Source organism: Dendropsophus ebraccatus, chromosome 2 (genome assembly GCF_027789765.1).
Source record: "Dendropsophus ebraccatus isolate aDenEbr1 chromosome 2, aDenEbr1.pat, whole genome shotgun sequence".
Taxonomy (NCBI): Eukaryota; Metazoa; Chordata; class Amphibia; order Anura; family Hylidae; genus Dendropsophus; species Dendropsophus ebraccatus.
In genome coordinates, this window is record NC_091455.1 from 46,118,256 (window position 1) to 46,132,870 (window position 14,615).

The following is a 14,615-nucleotide window of genomic DNA, read 5'->3' on the forward strand; positions in this document are numbered from 1 at the left end:
TCCAGGCCTCATAGGAATTGTAGTTTTGCCACCGCTGGAAGGCCGCAGTTTAGCATCTGTGTGCTGCGCTATCCGCATAGGGTGGCACCGAATGTACATACTGTACAGGAACAAAATATTGAGTGGTGGACTGTACATGTAGACATTGCCACTCACTTAACAGTCAAAATTACTGTATACATCCCTAAGAATTCTGCACCATGGGCAACCTGCTTGAAGTCTTAATGTTGCCAGCATTGTGAGCTAATGGGGCCAATGCCCTGACTTCTCAGACTACTGGAAAAATGGCAAGATGGTCCCTGCTTGTGTAAGCGAGCAGGAGGGCAGGAATTAACAGTATAGAGGGCATGGGGTCCTAGGGCACAGAATACTCTAGGCCACCCCTCTTTGACACTTTAACGACCCAGGAAGAGAGTTTTCCTACTATATAAAGTTATACAGTATACTTTAATGCATGTAACAGTAGCTCTGGTTAAAGAGGCATTCTGGTATGGCTGATGTAGCCTAATATACCTGGTGTTTGATAGAGATTGGCTGGGAAAAGATTTGCTTACATGCACTGGCCCATTAGGCCTTAAACGGCCATTGTTTATCGCTAACTACGGCTCATGATCATGATAATTTAGGCCGCAGGTAGCATTAAACGATGGCTGTACACGGTGGAACAGCCGTAGTGTGTACAGCATGTGAACATAGCCCAAAGATGTAAAAAGACAGCATGCAAGCATCCTACAGGCAGATTCAGCAATGGCAAAGAAGATCTTGGATGCACAGTTTAAAGCATAGATAACTGTGGCTGTATCTGCCAGGATAAGCAGTATGCCAGTGGGAGCAAACCACCATTGTTACAGACCTCCATTTAACGCTAATCTCCTTCCTAACTTAAGTCACTCTACTGGTAATAATATGCCTAGTGCCTCTTATGGCTCCAATTTTTCATGTTAAAATTTTTTTACAAGTTTTATCTCACATGCTGTTACGGAGGTATTCTTCCCAAGAAACTGCACATTTGTACAGTAGGAACATATGGTGAGTCACAGAGGTAATATAGTGTAGCACACAGAGTGCCTATAAGGGTATGCACACTACAGAAATCACACGGATAACTTGCCGCGGATTCTGCTGCTCATCCCCGCATGCTCTTGCTTCACTCTCCACCCATCCCATAGACTCCATTCTATGGTAAGGCGGACTCCGCTGTCTGCCTAAAAGACTGACATGACCATTCTTGGGCAGATGGCGGAATCTGCCTCACCATAGAATGGAGCCTTTAGGAGGGGGGGGGGGGGTGTTGGTGGAGTGACGGAATCAGCAATTCACGTAATCCACGTACTCAATAATGGGAACCCTAAAGACTTTGTCTGCAACTGTATGGGTCTTCTAAATTGTAAGATTATAGGCTCAGTTATTCCAAGATTAAAAAGTATCACCCATCCATCCGCAGGGACCATTGCCTACCTATGTGAATAGAGCAGCAGATGAGCCTGGACTATACTGCTCCATTAATTCTGCTCTAGGGCTGATGGAGAAGAAGAATTCGCTATTGATACTACAATAAATGGATTGCTCTTCTGCCAATCCATTCACACAAGAATACAAGGGACTCTCCTTTTCATGATTATTAGGGAAACAGATTGCTGAACTCAGGGAGACCAGCCAAATGACAACACTGCCGGCTGCTAGTGAAAGCGCTCAATGCAGTGAAGTCCTAGGTGCATTGCCCCCTGGGAAACATGAATATGCTCTACTAGGCATTGCTCCCACCTAGCCAGAATCCTGCTCCACACTGATGAGGGGCAACACCCTGAAAAAGCTGTATGTGGATGGTTACCTAGCCTTGGTTTATCCCTTGTCATTACATTGACTTATAGGGCTACTTAATATGGTGGTTTTGGTGGTTTCCTAACAGGAGCTGCCCCTTGGCTGGGTCCTTCCCGGAGGGATATCTGGCTAGTTCCGTGTTTTCAGACTCTTCAATGAGGCTCCACGGGCTCCTCTTTTGCATTTTCATGTTTCCCAGGGGGCAATGCACCTAGGACTTCACTGCATTGAGCGCTTTCACTAGCAGCCGGCAGTGTTGTCATTTGGCTGGTCTCCCTGAGTTCAAAAATCTGTTTCTCTTATGGCTCTACAAGGCATTGCTCCCACCTAGCCAGAATCCTGCTCCACACTGATGAGGGGCAACACCCCGAAACAGCTGTATGTGGATGGTTACCTAGCCTTGGTTTATCCCTTGTCATTACATTGACTTATAGGGCCACTTAATATGGTGGTTTCCTAACAGGAGCTGCCTCTCGGCTGGGTCCTTCCCGGAGGGATATCTGGCTAGTCCTGTGTTTTGAGACTCTTCAATGAGGCTCCACGGGCTCCTCTTTTGCATATTCATGATTATTAGGGGACCTAGAAGTCAGACCCTCACCAATAAGATCATCAACTATCCTGTGGATAAAGTGAAGAGTTTTCATTTTGGGATAACCCTAAGGATTAAAGTTACCCATTGTTACCAAGAAGAGAATCGGACCAATGGCAACATCTACATGGAGTGTATATAGTCCCAACATGCCTATGTAGGTATCACATTGGTTAGGTTTTTCTTCATTCCTCCCACTATAAAGGGTCACAAGAGTGAAGTAGTTATCGTAAGCTTTCTAAAACAACACTATGAAAAAGGACATTCCAGGAGAGATGTGAGCAAAGCAGATGAATAGTTCTGCCCGGAAGGGATTACAAAGTGATTTCTGTGGCTCTACTACACCATCAAACTAGGGTGTGAGCCATATCCACAAAAGCAAAACAATCGGTAAAGTACTAAATGTACCTAGAAGTGATCAAAGGTCAAATCCTTATTCCATCCAGCAAGATACAAAGCATCTCTATATTCACACAACTGCATTCCTCCACTATGGTCAATGCTACACTATGGTCAATGCTACTGACTACACAATAAAATGGACTGGACAAATTCAGGATTAATAGAAGAGTAGCAAGATGGAGACTGCAGTTTGTTAAAAGGTTTGCTAAAATGTTCTACAGTGACAAGTCAATGGAGCTACGCCACTCTTTGTAAAACACAAGCTCTGTTGTATAAAGGTAGAATTTACATTTAACTCCCAGTATTAAGGTCCAACAGTCCAACATGGTTGGTGCTTTATTTTCATTTGCCATTACTAAATGAACCATGATTTACACAATGTACCAAGAAAACTTCATTTAAAAATGAGAATACAAATATAAAAGACAGTCCTTTTCTAGTATTTGTTGTGATGGGCGCCATTCACTCCTGGCCTGCCTTAGGAGTTGTAAAAATAATGTTATTGTCAGATGTCTACGCGAGATGACTGATGTCAGATCCCTTTGGCAGTGGCTTATCTGTTATGGAAAGTCTCCAACATCTTCCGTCAGTGGAGAGCTGGGTGGCCTTTGGCCAAGCACATAGGTCAGCCAACAGCCAATCATTAGACTGTCTAGTCTAGTTTAGACCACCAACTAGGTACTTTAAGCCCAAATTTTTACCAAAATTCTGGTGTACAATGTCACATTTAACCCTTTATGGCAGTGCCGCCATGGCTCTGTACGTAAGAATCCTCATAGGGCCTATGTACTGCCATGGAGACTTGAGTCCTAAGTATGAGTTGGGTAAAAGAAATACCAGGACCTGATTGGTTCTGATTTAGCAATGTTAATTTATTTGAACATGTATTTGAGGTTTAAAAGGGGGGGGGGGATGGGGGAAGTAGTATCTTACCATATATTCCATATTGGAGGCAGGAGGGTAAACTTCACCTCTCAGTTTATTGTGCAAATCCAGGATGAGCTTCATGTCACTCTCAGTAATGGCTCTTTTACCCCTCTGCTTGGCAACCCACCACTCTCCATCCTCATCCATGTATTTTTCCAAGAGGCCTTCTAACTGAGTGGCATTAGGAATGAGCATTGTAGCAACTGTTTGGACTATGAATAGCAAGACAGTCAGCCTGAGCCACTCTTGTGCTGCACAATTCATGGTGAGAGGATCGCAAACTCTTCTATTTCTCAGCTTTATCTAAAGTTGCATGTATGTATTCCCAAAATATAGCCTGTACAAAAAAATAAATGAGACAATGTAACTACATTACAGAGTGCACTTCTATACAATTTTGCAATTAGATATAAAGATGTAACCAAGAAAGCAAACAAGCCAAATTAAAAAAATAAAAACTAACCTGACCGCTCTTAGTATAAAAAAAAGTATTTCAGCACAAAGTAACCTAAGTAACCAATACAATAGTCACAATGCAAACAATTAAATGTGAGATTGATCTCTGTCACTTGACCATTTGACAAACACCTTTTTTTTTAACAGTTGACAAGTCCAGTTCTGCTACATCTGACAAGCTCAACATTGTCGCTCACCTGAATGTCGGAAATACAATAAAACAAGACTCAAAATAATATATCCAGATATGATTTGAGCCCCATGCTGAACGCTACTGTAGTTCTGCTACTAATACTGGTGTACAGTAAGCCTAGACACACGTCTTCTCTCCTAAGACCCCCCAGGGCACTCCCCCGTAGCCACGTGGTTGGCATGTCAATCAATGCAGCTCCTACATATCCAGAATTACACTGGCTCTCCACAGGATCTCACAGAAGCTTATTAAATACTCTGCGCTGCAGGAGATGCAAACAAGGAACAACTCTCATAGTGCAGACAGACACAAAAAAGCCACTCATAGAATATCAGATTTAGCATGAATGCATGATCTCTCCAAGTCAGCCAGAAATGTTCCCGCTTACCCCATCATCAGGAACATCCTGATTAAATGCAATTTAGCAACATATATGAATATATTATTTCACATTTAAAAAAAATTACATTTAACCCATTCATTACTAACCAAAAATAACTGCAATTATTTTAGGGGAATTATTGACACCTCTCTGGGTTAAGGTAATGCAGTATGTGTTCATTCAGGTTGGATCCAGCTTTCCCCACATCTGGCTAATTCAGCACTGAATTGATCTTAACACGTCATATACTTTTTATTATTTCTGTCTGAATACATTTAGAACTATCCTACTTTTTGACAATTGCTGCATTACACTGCCCCCTAGGATCATGGCATTTTAAACCCAGGAATTACATTTTGTGCCAGTATGAGATGCCGGATGAATTGTCTTCTTTATGTTTCCGGTGGATTGTCTATTGGCTCAGGAATAGATTTTTAGTTGACGTGTCAGATTTGTTGCAGACGGTATCATTAGTATTCGGTATCATTAGTATTCTGTATCATTCATCTGAATGGCGCACGTGCATGAATTTCTGCAAACCTCATAGAGTTGAATAAGAGAGCTGCAAAAGCTTCTGAACAACTCATTCTGCATGTGAAGATTTCCTATTTCAAACCTATCCCTAGCTTGTATAATGCACATACATCCTAGTTACATTCTATAGATTAGTCCGATTCAATATTTATCCAAACTATAACTATTTACAAATAATTTACAATGTCTATTGTCTTAAATATCAGAAATCAATATGATTAATGCAAATTAAACAATATATATATATATATATATATATATATATATATACACACACGCAGTGTCCTGCGAATCTTTATTGTGCCATTAGAGGTACATAACTTTCCGTACTTGTCTTGGAAGTAATAAGACTACAGTGCCAAGTGCTGCACTGTACAACCCAACCACAAAGTGCTGACTGGATGGATTCAGCTGCTCAGAAGAGAACAGATGAGAGCAGAACTGTTTATATACAACTTTGAAGAATTCAGTGAATTCCGTCTGCATACTTTCTGTGCGCCTTTTAGAGAAAATCTCCCACAACTATTGCAAAGTTCACACATGCAATTCCGAAATAATATAATATACAAGCATAGTCCAAAGTTACAGATAAGTGCTATACATTCATATGCCCCTGGGTACAGTCCATCCATAGCCCTGGACAGAGAATAGAAGAAAATTAGAGAAGAACTGAGTGGCAATGAATACTTACTGCTGAGTGTGGGAAGCAAGTGCAGGGCTGTGCAGAGGGGCTCTCAGTGCGGAGGGGTTGGAGCACTAGCAGCAGAGCCTGCTGTCACTCAGTAATCGCACCAGATCACAGAGCGGGGCTTTCAAAGCAGATCCCAGCCATGGAGGAGGAGTTACTTGGAAAGTGCATTGAGCTCTCCCCCCTCTCTCCTCTTGATTGTCATGTGCTTTATGTGCAAGTGTTCAGGTGGGTGGTCGAATATGCTGGAAGCTCTGGATTAAAAGTTATAGTTCTGCACAGACATGGAGCTGCTGCTGCTTCTCGCAGTGGAACTATAGCAGTTTTGGTATGATAGGATTGCGGATCCTGTTAGTATTAGATGATTTTACTCTTTATAAGCTTTGAAGAAATAAATAAAAAAAAATAGATGAAAAAATATAAAGTTAAATAGCGTTATAAGTGATTCCTAAGGCTGGCTTCACACTACGTTTTTGCAATCCGTTTTTTTGCAAAAAAAATGCATAAAAAAATGATTTTAAAAAATGGATGCAACTGTGTGTATCTGTTTTGATCTGTTTTTCCATTGACTTCCATTATAAAAAAAAAAAATCAAAATGGATCCGTTTTTTTTACAGACACAAAAACGTGGTCGACCTCATTTTTTGTGTAAAAAAACAAACAAAACGGATCAGTTTTTTTAATAATGGAAGTCAATTGAAAATCGGATCAAAACAGATACAAATGTTGCATTCATTTTTTTCATCAGTTTTTCATCCGTTTTTTGAAAAAAACGGATTGCAAAAACATAGTGTGAACCCAGGCTTAAAGGAATTGTTAAATACCGTGATAGGTAATATACTATATTAACTGGTTCCAGAACAACTATTGTATGCTGAACCCATAACTCTATACAAAACTGCGAAAAAGAGTTGTGCTCAACTTGATCATACTGTATCCATGTTTTCCTGGACTCCCTAGGGCTGCATCTAACTTCTTCTGCCACTGGTATTCAAATGCCGAATATTTGGACTTGAGCATGCTGGAATTGTGCTCATCTCTAAAGCAATTAAGAGGAGCAAACAAGGTCAGCGCTCACATGCTCCTTGTTCTCCCCTTGCTGCGGGCGCTATTACAAGCGCTGACAGCGAGCGGGTACGAGCCGGAGCGGGGGGTGTAGGAGTGCTGCCCCATAGCCCTTAGCATGGAGAGACGGCAGCATATCATTGTTATCTAGACCGTTCAGCTTTCAACATGTTCAACAATGATCTGCCAAAATCATTGTCTTTTATTATCCGAGACGATTGTTGTCCATAACTGACCATACCGACCGAATACGGCCGATGATCACTTTGTGTAATAGGGCCTTAAGTCCAAAGCGTTTAAGCTTTCCTTTAAAAGGGTTATCCAGTGTTAGAAAAACATGGCCACTTTCTTCCACAGACAGCACCACTCTTGTCTCCAGTTCAGGTGTGGTTTGCAATTAAAGGCATTAGCCGACAAAAATATATTCCTTTCAAATGAACTGTTTTCAGAAAGTTATATCGATTTGTAATTTACTTCTATTTAAAAATCTCGAATCATCCCATACTTACAAGCTGCTGTATGTCCTGCAGGAAATATTGTTTTCTTTTCAGTCTGACACAGTGCTCTCTGCTGCCACCTCTGTCCGAGACAGGAACTGTCCAGAGCAGTAGCAAATCCCCATAGAAAACCTCTCTTGCTCTGGACAGTTCCTGCCTCGGACAGATGTGGCAGCAGAGAGCACTGTCTCAGACTGAAAATAAAACATTACCTGCAGGACACACAGCAGCTGATAAGTATGGGAAGACTGGAGATTTTCAAACAGATGCTCAATTCACTTCAATGGAACTGAGTAGCAAAACTCCACCCAAACTGTGGTGCTGTCTCTGGAAGAAAGTGGCTGTGTTTTGGTAGCGCTGGATAAACCCTATAATGGCAACTTATTACCTAACTGCACAATAGATGGTAAATGTCTAATAAGTGGGTGTCTGGCTGCCAGGACCCCACTGACCACAAGAGCGGAGTCAAAAATCTACCAGCTTGACTTCAAACAGGTGCACTAAAGATCCCTGTTCTCATGATGACTGGGATCTCAGTGACAGCACACCCACTGATTAGACACTTACTACTTATTGTGAATATTGTTTGGTTAGGTGATAAATTGTCATTATATAAGAGTACAAGATAACAGAAATATTGCAACTTGCAATATGATGTAACCATGACATGGAAGTCGCCCACATTTTATGGATTTTTTGCTCACAGGTTGCAGGTCTCACATAACTTTGCCAGCATTGACCTTGTGCATGTGACTATAACCTGCTTGGAACTTCTGAGATTTGCTGTTTTTTTTTATCCAAACTGTAATTAATTCATGAAATCACATTAATAATTTGGCCATGTAAAACTGTAGCCCTAAACTGAACTATGTAAAATATAATAAATTTACTTAGCGCATATCTGTTCATAAATTTGGTACATCTTTGTCTGGCTTAACCCCTTAAGGACGGAGCCAGGTTTCATTGTTGCGCTTTCGTTTTTTCCTCCTCATGTTTAAAAGGCCTCTGCGCTTAGATATTTTCCCCCTACAGACCCACATGAGCCCTAATTTTTTGCGACACCAATTATACTTTGCAAATGCAGACTTAATTTTTCTATAAAATATGCAGCAAAAGTAGAAAAAAATTATACGTGCAGTGAAATTTGAAAAAATGATGCAATTCCTTTAATTTTGAGGGGTTTCGTATTTACACCGTCTGTTCACCCTATGGTAAAACCGACTAGTTATCTATGTTCCTCAAGTCGGTGTGATTACAACGATATGCAACTTGTATAACTTTCATATTATCTGATGGCTTTTAAACATTTTAAAGAAAACTAAATGTGCTTAAAATCGCTCTATTCCCATTCTTATAACGCTTTTATTGTTTGGTCTATGGAGCTGTGTGAGGGGTCATTTTTTGCGCCGCGATCTGTTCTTTCTTTTGGTACCTTGTTTGCATATATGCAACTTTTTGATCACTTTTTATTACATTTTTTCTGGATTTAATGTTAACAAAAATGCGCAATTTAGCATTTTTGGCGGGTTTTTGCGCTTAAGATGTTTACCTTGCGAGATCACAATTGTAATAATTTAACAGTTTGGGCGACTGCGCACGCGGCGATACCAAACATGTTTATTTTTTATTTGTATTTATTTATAAAATGGGAAAAGGGGGGTGATTCAGACTTTTATTAAGGGAGGGGGTTATTTATTAATAGAACCACTTTATTTTATTTTTACATACAGTATTTAGAAGCCCCCTGGGGGACTTCTGTATACAGAGCACTGATCTTTCATTTAAACCAATGCTGTGTATATAATAGAGCACTGATCCATCAGATCAGTGTTCTATTATAATGGTCTGCTGCAGACCATCTAAATGGATTGCCGAGCCGGGATCAGCGTCATTCCGACACTGAGCCCCGGCCGACTCATTACAATGGCATGGATCGCATCGCGGGGGGAGATGCGTCACTTGACACTAGGGAGAGGGGCTACATACACTATTCAAATGCAGCTGTCAGCTTTGACAGCTGCATTTAAATAGCTAATTAGCCGGCCGTCTAATACCCGCGGTCCCTGGCTACACATAGCAACCGGGGACCGCAGGCTGCAGAGAGGGCTCACGCCGGGAGCCCTTTCTGATCCCCCTTAACGGACGCATGACAGGTAAACCCGTCATGTGTCGTTAAGGGGTTAAAGGGTTATGGATTTCAGGAGACTGTTCAGGATAAGCTGCCCTGTATGTGTACATGAGAAGTAGCATATTTTCTGGCCATTATATGACTTGTACATGTCATTTTATCAGTTAGATATTCCACTGCAGGTACCATCTCTGGATTAGCTTTCTCTAAGGTCAGCTGCAGTGTGGTTATAGACTAGCCTCTGTGTTGGCTCCTAACAAAGTCTATGGGGGACATTTATTAAGTCCGACATTTTTTACGCCGGACTTAAAAATGTCCCCGCATCTCCAGCGCTACGGGGATTTATGTAGAGGCGGACTGCCTCTACATAAATCCTGTGGACTCGGCCGAAAACCTACGCCAGCTGAGGACTGGCATATCTTTTGGCGGAAGGGATGGTGAATCGCGCGGACTCTGAGTCTGCGCCCTCCGTTCCGCCTCCTTCACACCCCCTCCCCGCCCCCCGGCGTACTCGGCGGAAAGTGACGATTTGCAAATATTTTATTCGCAAATCGGCGAGTTCGGTTCGGTAATGATTCCCGCTGTCTGCGCGCTCCGTGGAGCGTGCGGATCCAGCGGGAGGACCGCCTGGAAAACTGAGATACAGCCATAGCCATAGGCTGTATCCCAGTTTTCCAGGCATTACTCCCGCTGAATCCGCCCCCGCTCCACGGAGCAGGCAGACAGCGGGAATCTGCTGCCGGGCGTTCGGGTTCATACGAACCCGAACCTCGGCAGGTTCGGACCATCCCTACTTATTGGGAAATAAAACACTTTATTAATCACAAAAATGACAAAATGATTCCCAAAAAGGGTCTATAAAGCACCAAAATACATAAAAAACATGAACAAATCATATTAAGCACAGGACTACAGACCCACAAACAGCAGAAAAAGACGCTCCAAAAACACAGACCCTTGACCTGGCAATAATACATGCAGTATTCTCCCAAGAGGACAAAAGGTTAAGCCACTTGTAAACGCATGAATAATTGCATAAAAGGTAAAAGTGTTTGGCTAAACAGGTATGTCCAAGCAAATAGACAGGTAATAGGGGAAAATCCAGGCAACAAATACCATAAACCTGAAATAAATCTCCAATGGGGAAAGACATAGAACCCCGTAAAGCACAGGATGTAACCAAAAAAATACAATGATTTATACAACCAAGGAGTCAGAAGCCCCAGGACCTGATGTATGTTTCGCTACTATACGCAGCTTCTGGATTGGGGATCTGTCCCCCTCAAACCGCTTCATGGCAGAAAGGAACGCTCAGTCAATCAATGACTGACTGAGACAGGACAGCTCCCTGGCCAGTGATTGGCTGAGCGGGCTGTCACTGTCATCTCTGTTAGCGACTATCAAAGGCGACTGCGATAAGCAGGAGACACCAGAGGAGTGCAGAAAGGTAAGTATTGATAAGTTAACTTGCTGAACCTCACTAAAACAGCTAAACATCTAAAATTGTTTAGCTGTTTTAGTGAAATTCGTTTAAGGATGAACCCGAACTGTGCTTCAAAGTTCGAAGAACCTATTGAATCAAACTTTTGAAAAGTTACTTTATCTGTAACAAGCATCATAAATTTCAAGCACTTTTGACATGATTTCAAAAGGTGAAATTTGGTGAAATTTTTTAACCCCTTGCCTCTGCAGCCTATTTTGGCCCAGGGCCTATTTTTCAAATCTGAGCTGTCTCTCTTTATGTAGTGATAACCCTGCAATGCTTTTAATTATCACAGTAATTCTGAGACAGTTTTTTGGCGACATATTCCTCTTTGTTTGTGGTATACTTTGGTTGATACAATCAGTAGTTTTTTTGTAAAACAACATTTGCGCAAAAATTAGAAAAATTTACATTTCTTTATATTCAAAATTCCACATGAACTAATTATTACTGCAACATCTACTTTATGGTGACGTCATTTGGTGAACGTCCTTTTATTTGTTAGGATGTTAGAGGGCTTCGAAATTTGGCAGCGATTTTTCAAATTTTCCTGAAAATTTCAAATTCTGATTTTTTAGGGACCAGTTCAGTTCTGAAGTGGATTTGTGGGGCTTGAATGTTAATTACCCCAAAAAATCCCTCCACTGTAAAAACTGCTACCCTTAAAGTATTCAAAGTAACATTTCATAAGTTTTAAGTTTCACAGAAATTTAAGCAAGTTGGAGGGGAAATTTGAAAATTTCATTTTTTTGGCAGATATTCTACTTTATCCATTTTTTTCCTCTAACACAGCAAATACTAACTGAGAAATACCATTCACTACTTATTCCCCCATATTCCAATTTTTTTTATTTTGGTTACTTTTTTATTTTTATTTTTTTGCGACGTTAATCGGGCTGGATAATTAATGTAACAGGTTAATAGACGGGGACATTACAGACACAGCGATACCAAATACTGTGTGTGTATTTTATTCATAGGGGATCATTCATAAAGCGGGATGGGGAATGCGTATATTTATTTATTAACTAGAAAATGTACCCGGCGCTGCCCGGGTATAAAGTGTCAGTGTGTTAATTAGATTTGTTCTAAGGTGCCGAGGAGGCTAAGCTAAAGGTATTGTTTCATCCGAGTTAATCAGTGGAATTAGTGTATACCTGTAGTGCATAGTTTGAGGGGTTCTGTACACCAACAATGTATAGTTTGTAGGGGTCTTGCATATCTGTAGTGCATAGTTGGGGGGTCTGTATACCTATAGTGTATAGTTGGGGAGGTCCTGTATACCTGCAGTGTTCAGTTGGTGAAGGTCCTGTATACCTGTACTGTATAGTTCGGGGGTCCTTTATACCTGTAGGTATATAGTTGGTGCTGTATACCTGTAATGTATAGTTGGTGGAGGTCTTTTATACCTGTAGTTTATAGTTTGAGGGTCCTGGATACCTGTAGTGTATAATTGGTGGAGGTCTTGTATACCTGTAGTATATATTTCGGGGGTCCTGTATACTTGTAGTGCACAGTTTGAGGGTCCTGTATAACTGAAGTATAGAGTTGGTGGAGGTCCTGTATACCTCTAGTGTATAGTTTGGGGTCCTATACCTGTAGTATATAGTTGGTGGAGTTCCTGTGTATGTGTAGTATATAGCTTTGGGGTCCTGTATACCTGTAGTATAGAGTTGGTGAAGGTGCTGTATACCTGTAGAATAGAGTTGGTGTAGGTCCTGTATACCTGTAGTGTATAGTTTTGAGGTCCTGTATACCTGTAATGTATAGTTTGGGGTCCTATATACCTGTAGTATATAGTTGGTGGAGTTCCTGTATACCTGTAGTGTATAGTTTTGGGGTCCTGTATACCTGTAGTGTACAGTTTGGGGTCCTGTATACCTGTAGTATATAGTTGGTGGAGGTCCTGTATAACTGAAGTATAGAGTTGGTGGAGGTCCTGTATACCTCTAGTGTATAGTTTTGGGGTCCTGTATACCTGTAGTGTAAAGTTTGGGGTCCTGTATACCTGTAAAATATAGTTGGTGGAGGTCCTGTGCACCTGTAGTTTATAGTTTTGGGGTCCTGTATACCTGTAGTCTCCTGTATACCTACAGGGTCGTATTTACCATTAGGCAACCATGGTCTGGTGCGTAGGGTAGCACCTTGCAGAGGGGCAGTACCCTCCTGTTCAGGCTTGCCAGGAAATCTGGTGTCTTTTCGAGGGGGGTATGGCGGTATTGGTCAGGTCTGGTAAAGCGGTTTTATCCAGTCACAGTATGGGGGTATTGGTCAGGTCTGGTATAGCGGTGTTATCCAGTCACAGTATGGCGGTATTGGTCAGGTCTGATATGATGGTGTTATCCAGTCACAGTATGGCGGTATTGGTCAGGTCTGGTGTGGCGGTGTTACCCAGTCACAGTTTGGCGGAATTGGTCAGGTCTGGTATGGCAGTGTTATCCAGTCACAGTATGGCGGTATTGGTCAGGTCTGGTATGACAGTGTTACCCAGTCACAGTTTGATATACCTGTAGTGCCCTGTATATACATGTACTGTATAGATGGAGTAGGGGGTCCTGTATACATGTACTGTATAGATGGAGTAGGGGATCCTGTATACATGTACTGTATAGATGGAGTAGGGAGTCTACCAGTTATTACTGTGGATGTTGTGAGGCAGCTGGCCCTAGCAACCATTGCTCCTTGTGAAAATGAAAGTAATCCTATTGGCTGCTAAGGCTCCCAACTGCTGTTTACTGCCGGAGACATGCAGCTAATTATATCACCTGTGTTTGCACTGAGATTTTCCCATTCATCTCTATGGGGCGCCGCTCTTCCCCCTCCCCCTCCCCTTCTGTACATTTGGCGGGGACGGGACCTTCGCAATAACCTTTCTGGGTACCCAATGTATCTGTGTGCCAAATTTGGGGTCAAACGGTTCAGGCGTTTGGAAGTCTATTTGGGACAGACAGACAGGCAGAGAAACTTTCATTTTTATGATATAGATACTTAATTAATTTATTCATTTATTTTACTTTATTTATTTATTTATTTAATTATTTTGTGTCTGTGTGTGTGTGTGTGTGTGTGTGCGTTTTTTTTATTTAACTTTGTTATGTATGTAATGCATTACAGCACATGATCTTTGCTGTAATGCATTATCTAGTGAATGAGCTCATTCAAATGATCAGACCCCTGCCTCAATGCAGGGGCCTGATCGTTATGCCATAGCAGCCCAGACGCAGTGGGCAACGTATGGGTTGTTATGATTACCCTCGAAGCCGTATGATTTCCCTCCGGATTCCCCAAAGACGATGCGCGGCTTGAGGAAGCTGTGTGACACCAATCGCCATTACAGGCAGCGGGGGGGGGAGGCAGGGAAAGCATGACGTTTGCGAAATGTCATGTTGCAGGAACCACCTGCATTACGTGACATTTCCCAAACGTCATATTGCGGCAAGGGGTTAAAAT

The 14,615-nt window shown here is 41.8% G+C and overlaps 1 protein-coding gene across 4 annotated transcripts in view; it reads right to left on the bottom strand.

The window, feature by feature from the left end:
- The window catches only part of CRISPLD1 (cysteine rich secretory protein LCCL domain containing 1), a 131,768-nt gene that overhangs the window by 54,266 nt on the left and 62,887 nt on the right, over positions 1 to 14,615 (bottom strand). The window contains exons 1-2 of one of the 4 annotated variants that reach the window (XM_069957455.1): positions 5,996 to 6,080; positions 3,746 to 4,076 (exon numbers count right to left, since the gene is read on the bottom strand). The exons of 1 other annotated variant lie outside the window; for it this stretch is intronic. In XM_069957455.1, coding sequence (XP_069813556.1) covers positions 3,746 to 4,003 — 258 coding nt within the window. In that variant the 5' untranslated portion in view covers positions 4,004 to 4,076; positions 5,996 to 6,080. Of the gene's footprint in view, positions 1 to 3,745; positions 4,077 to 5,995; positions 6,081 to 14,615 lie in introns of those variants that run through there. 2 more of the 4 variants (XM_069957456.1, XM_069957457.1) reach the window with 2 other exon arrangements.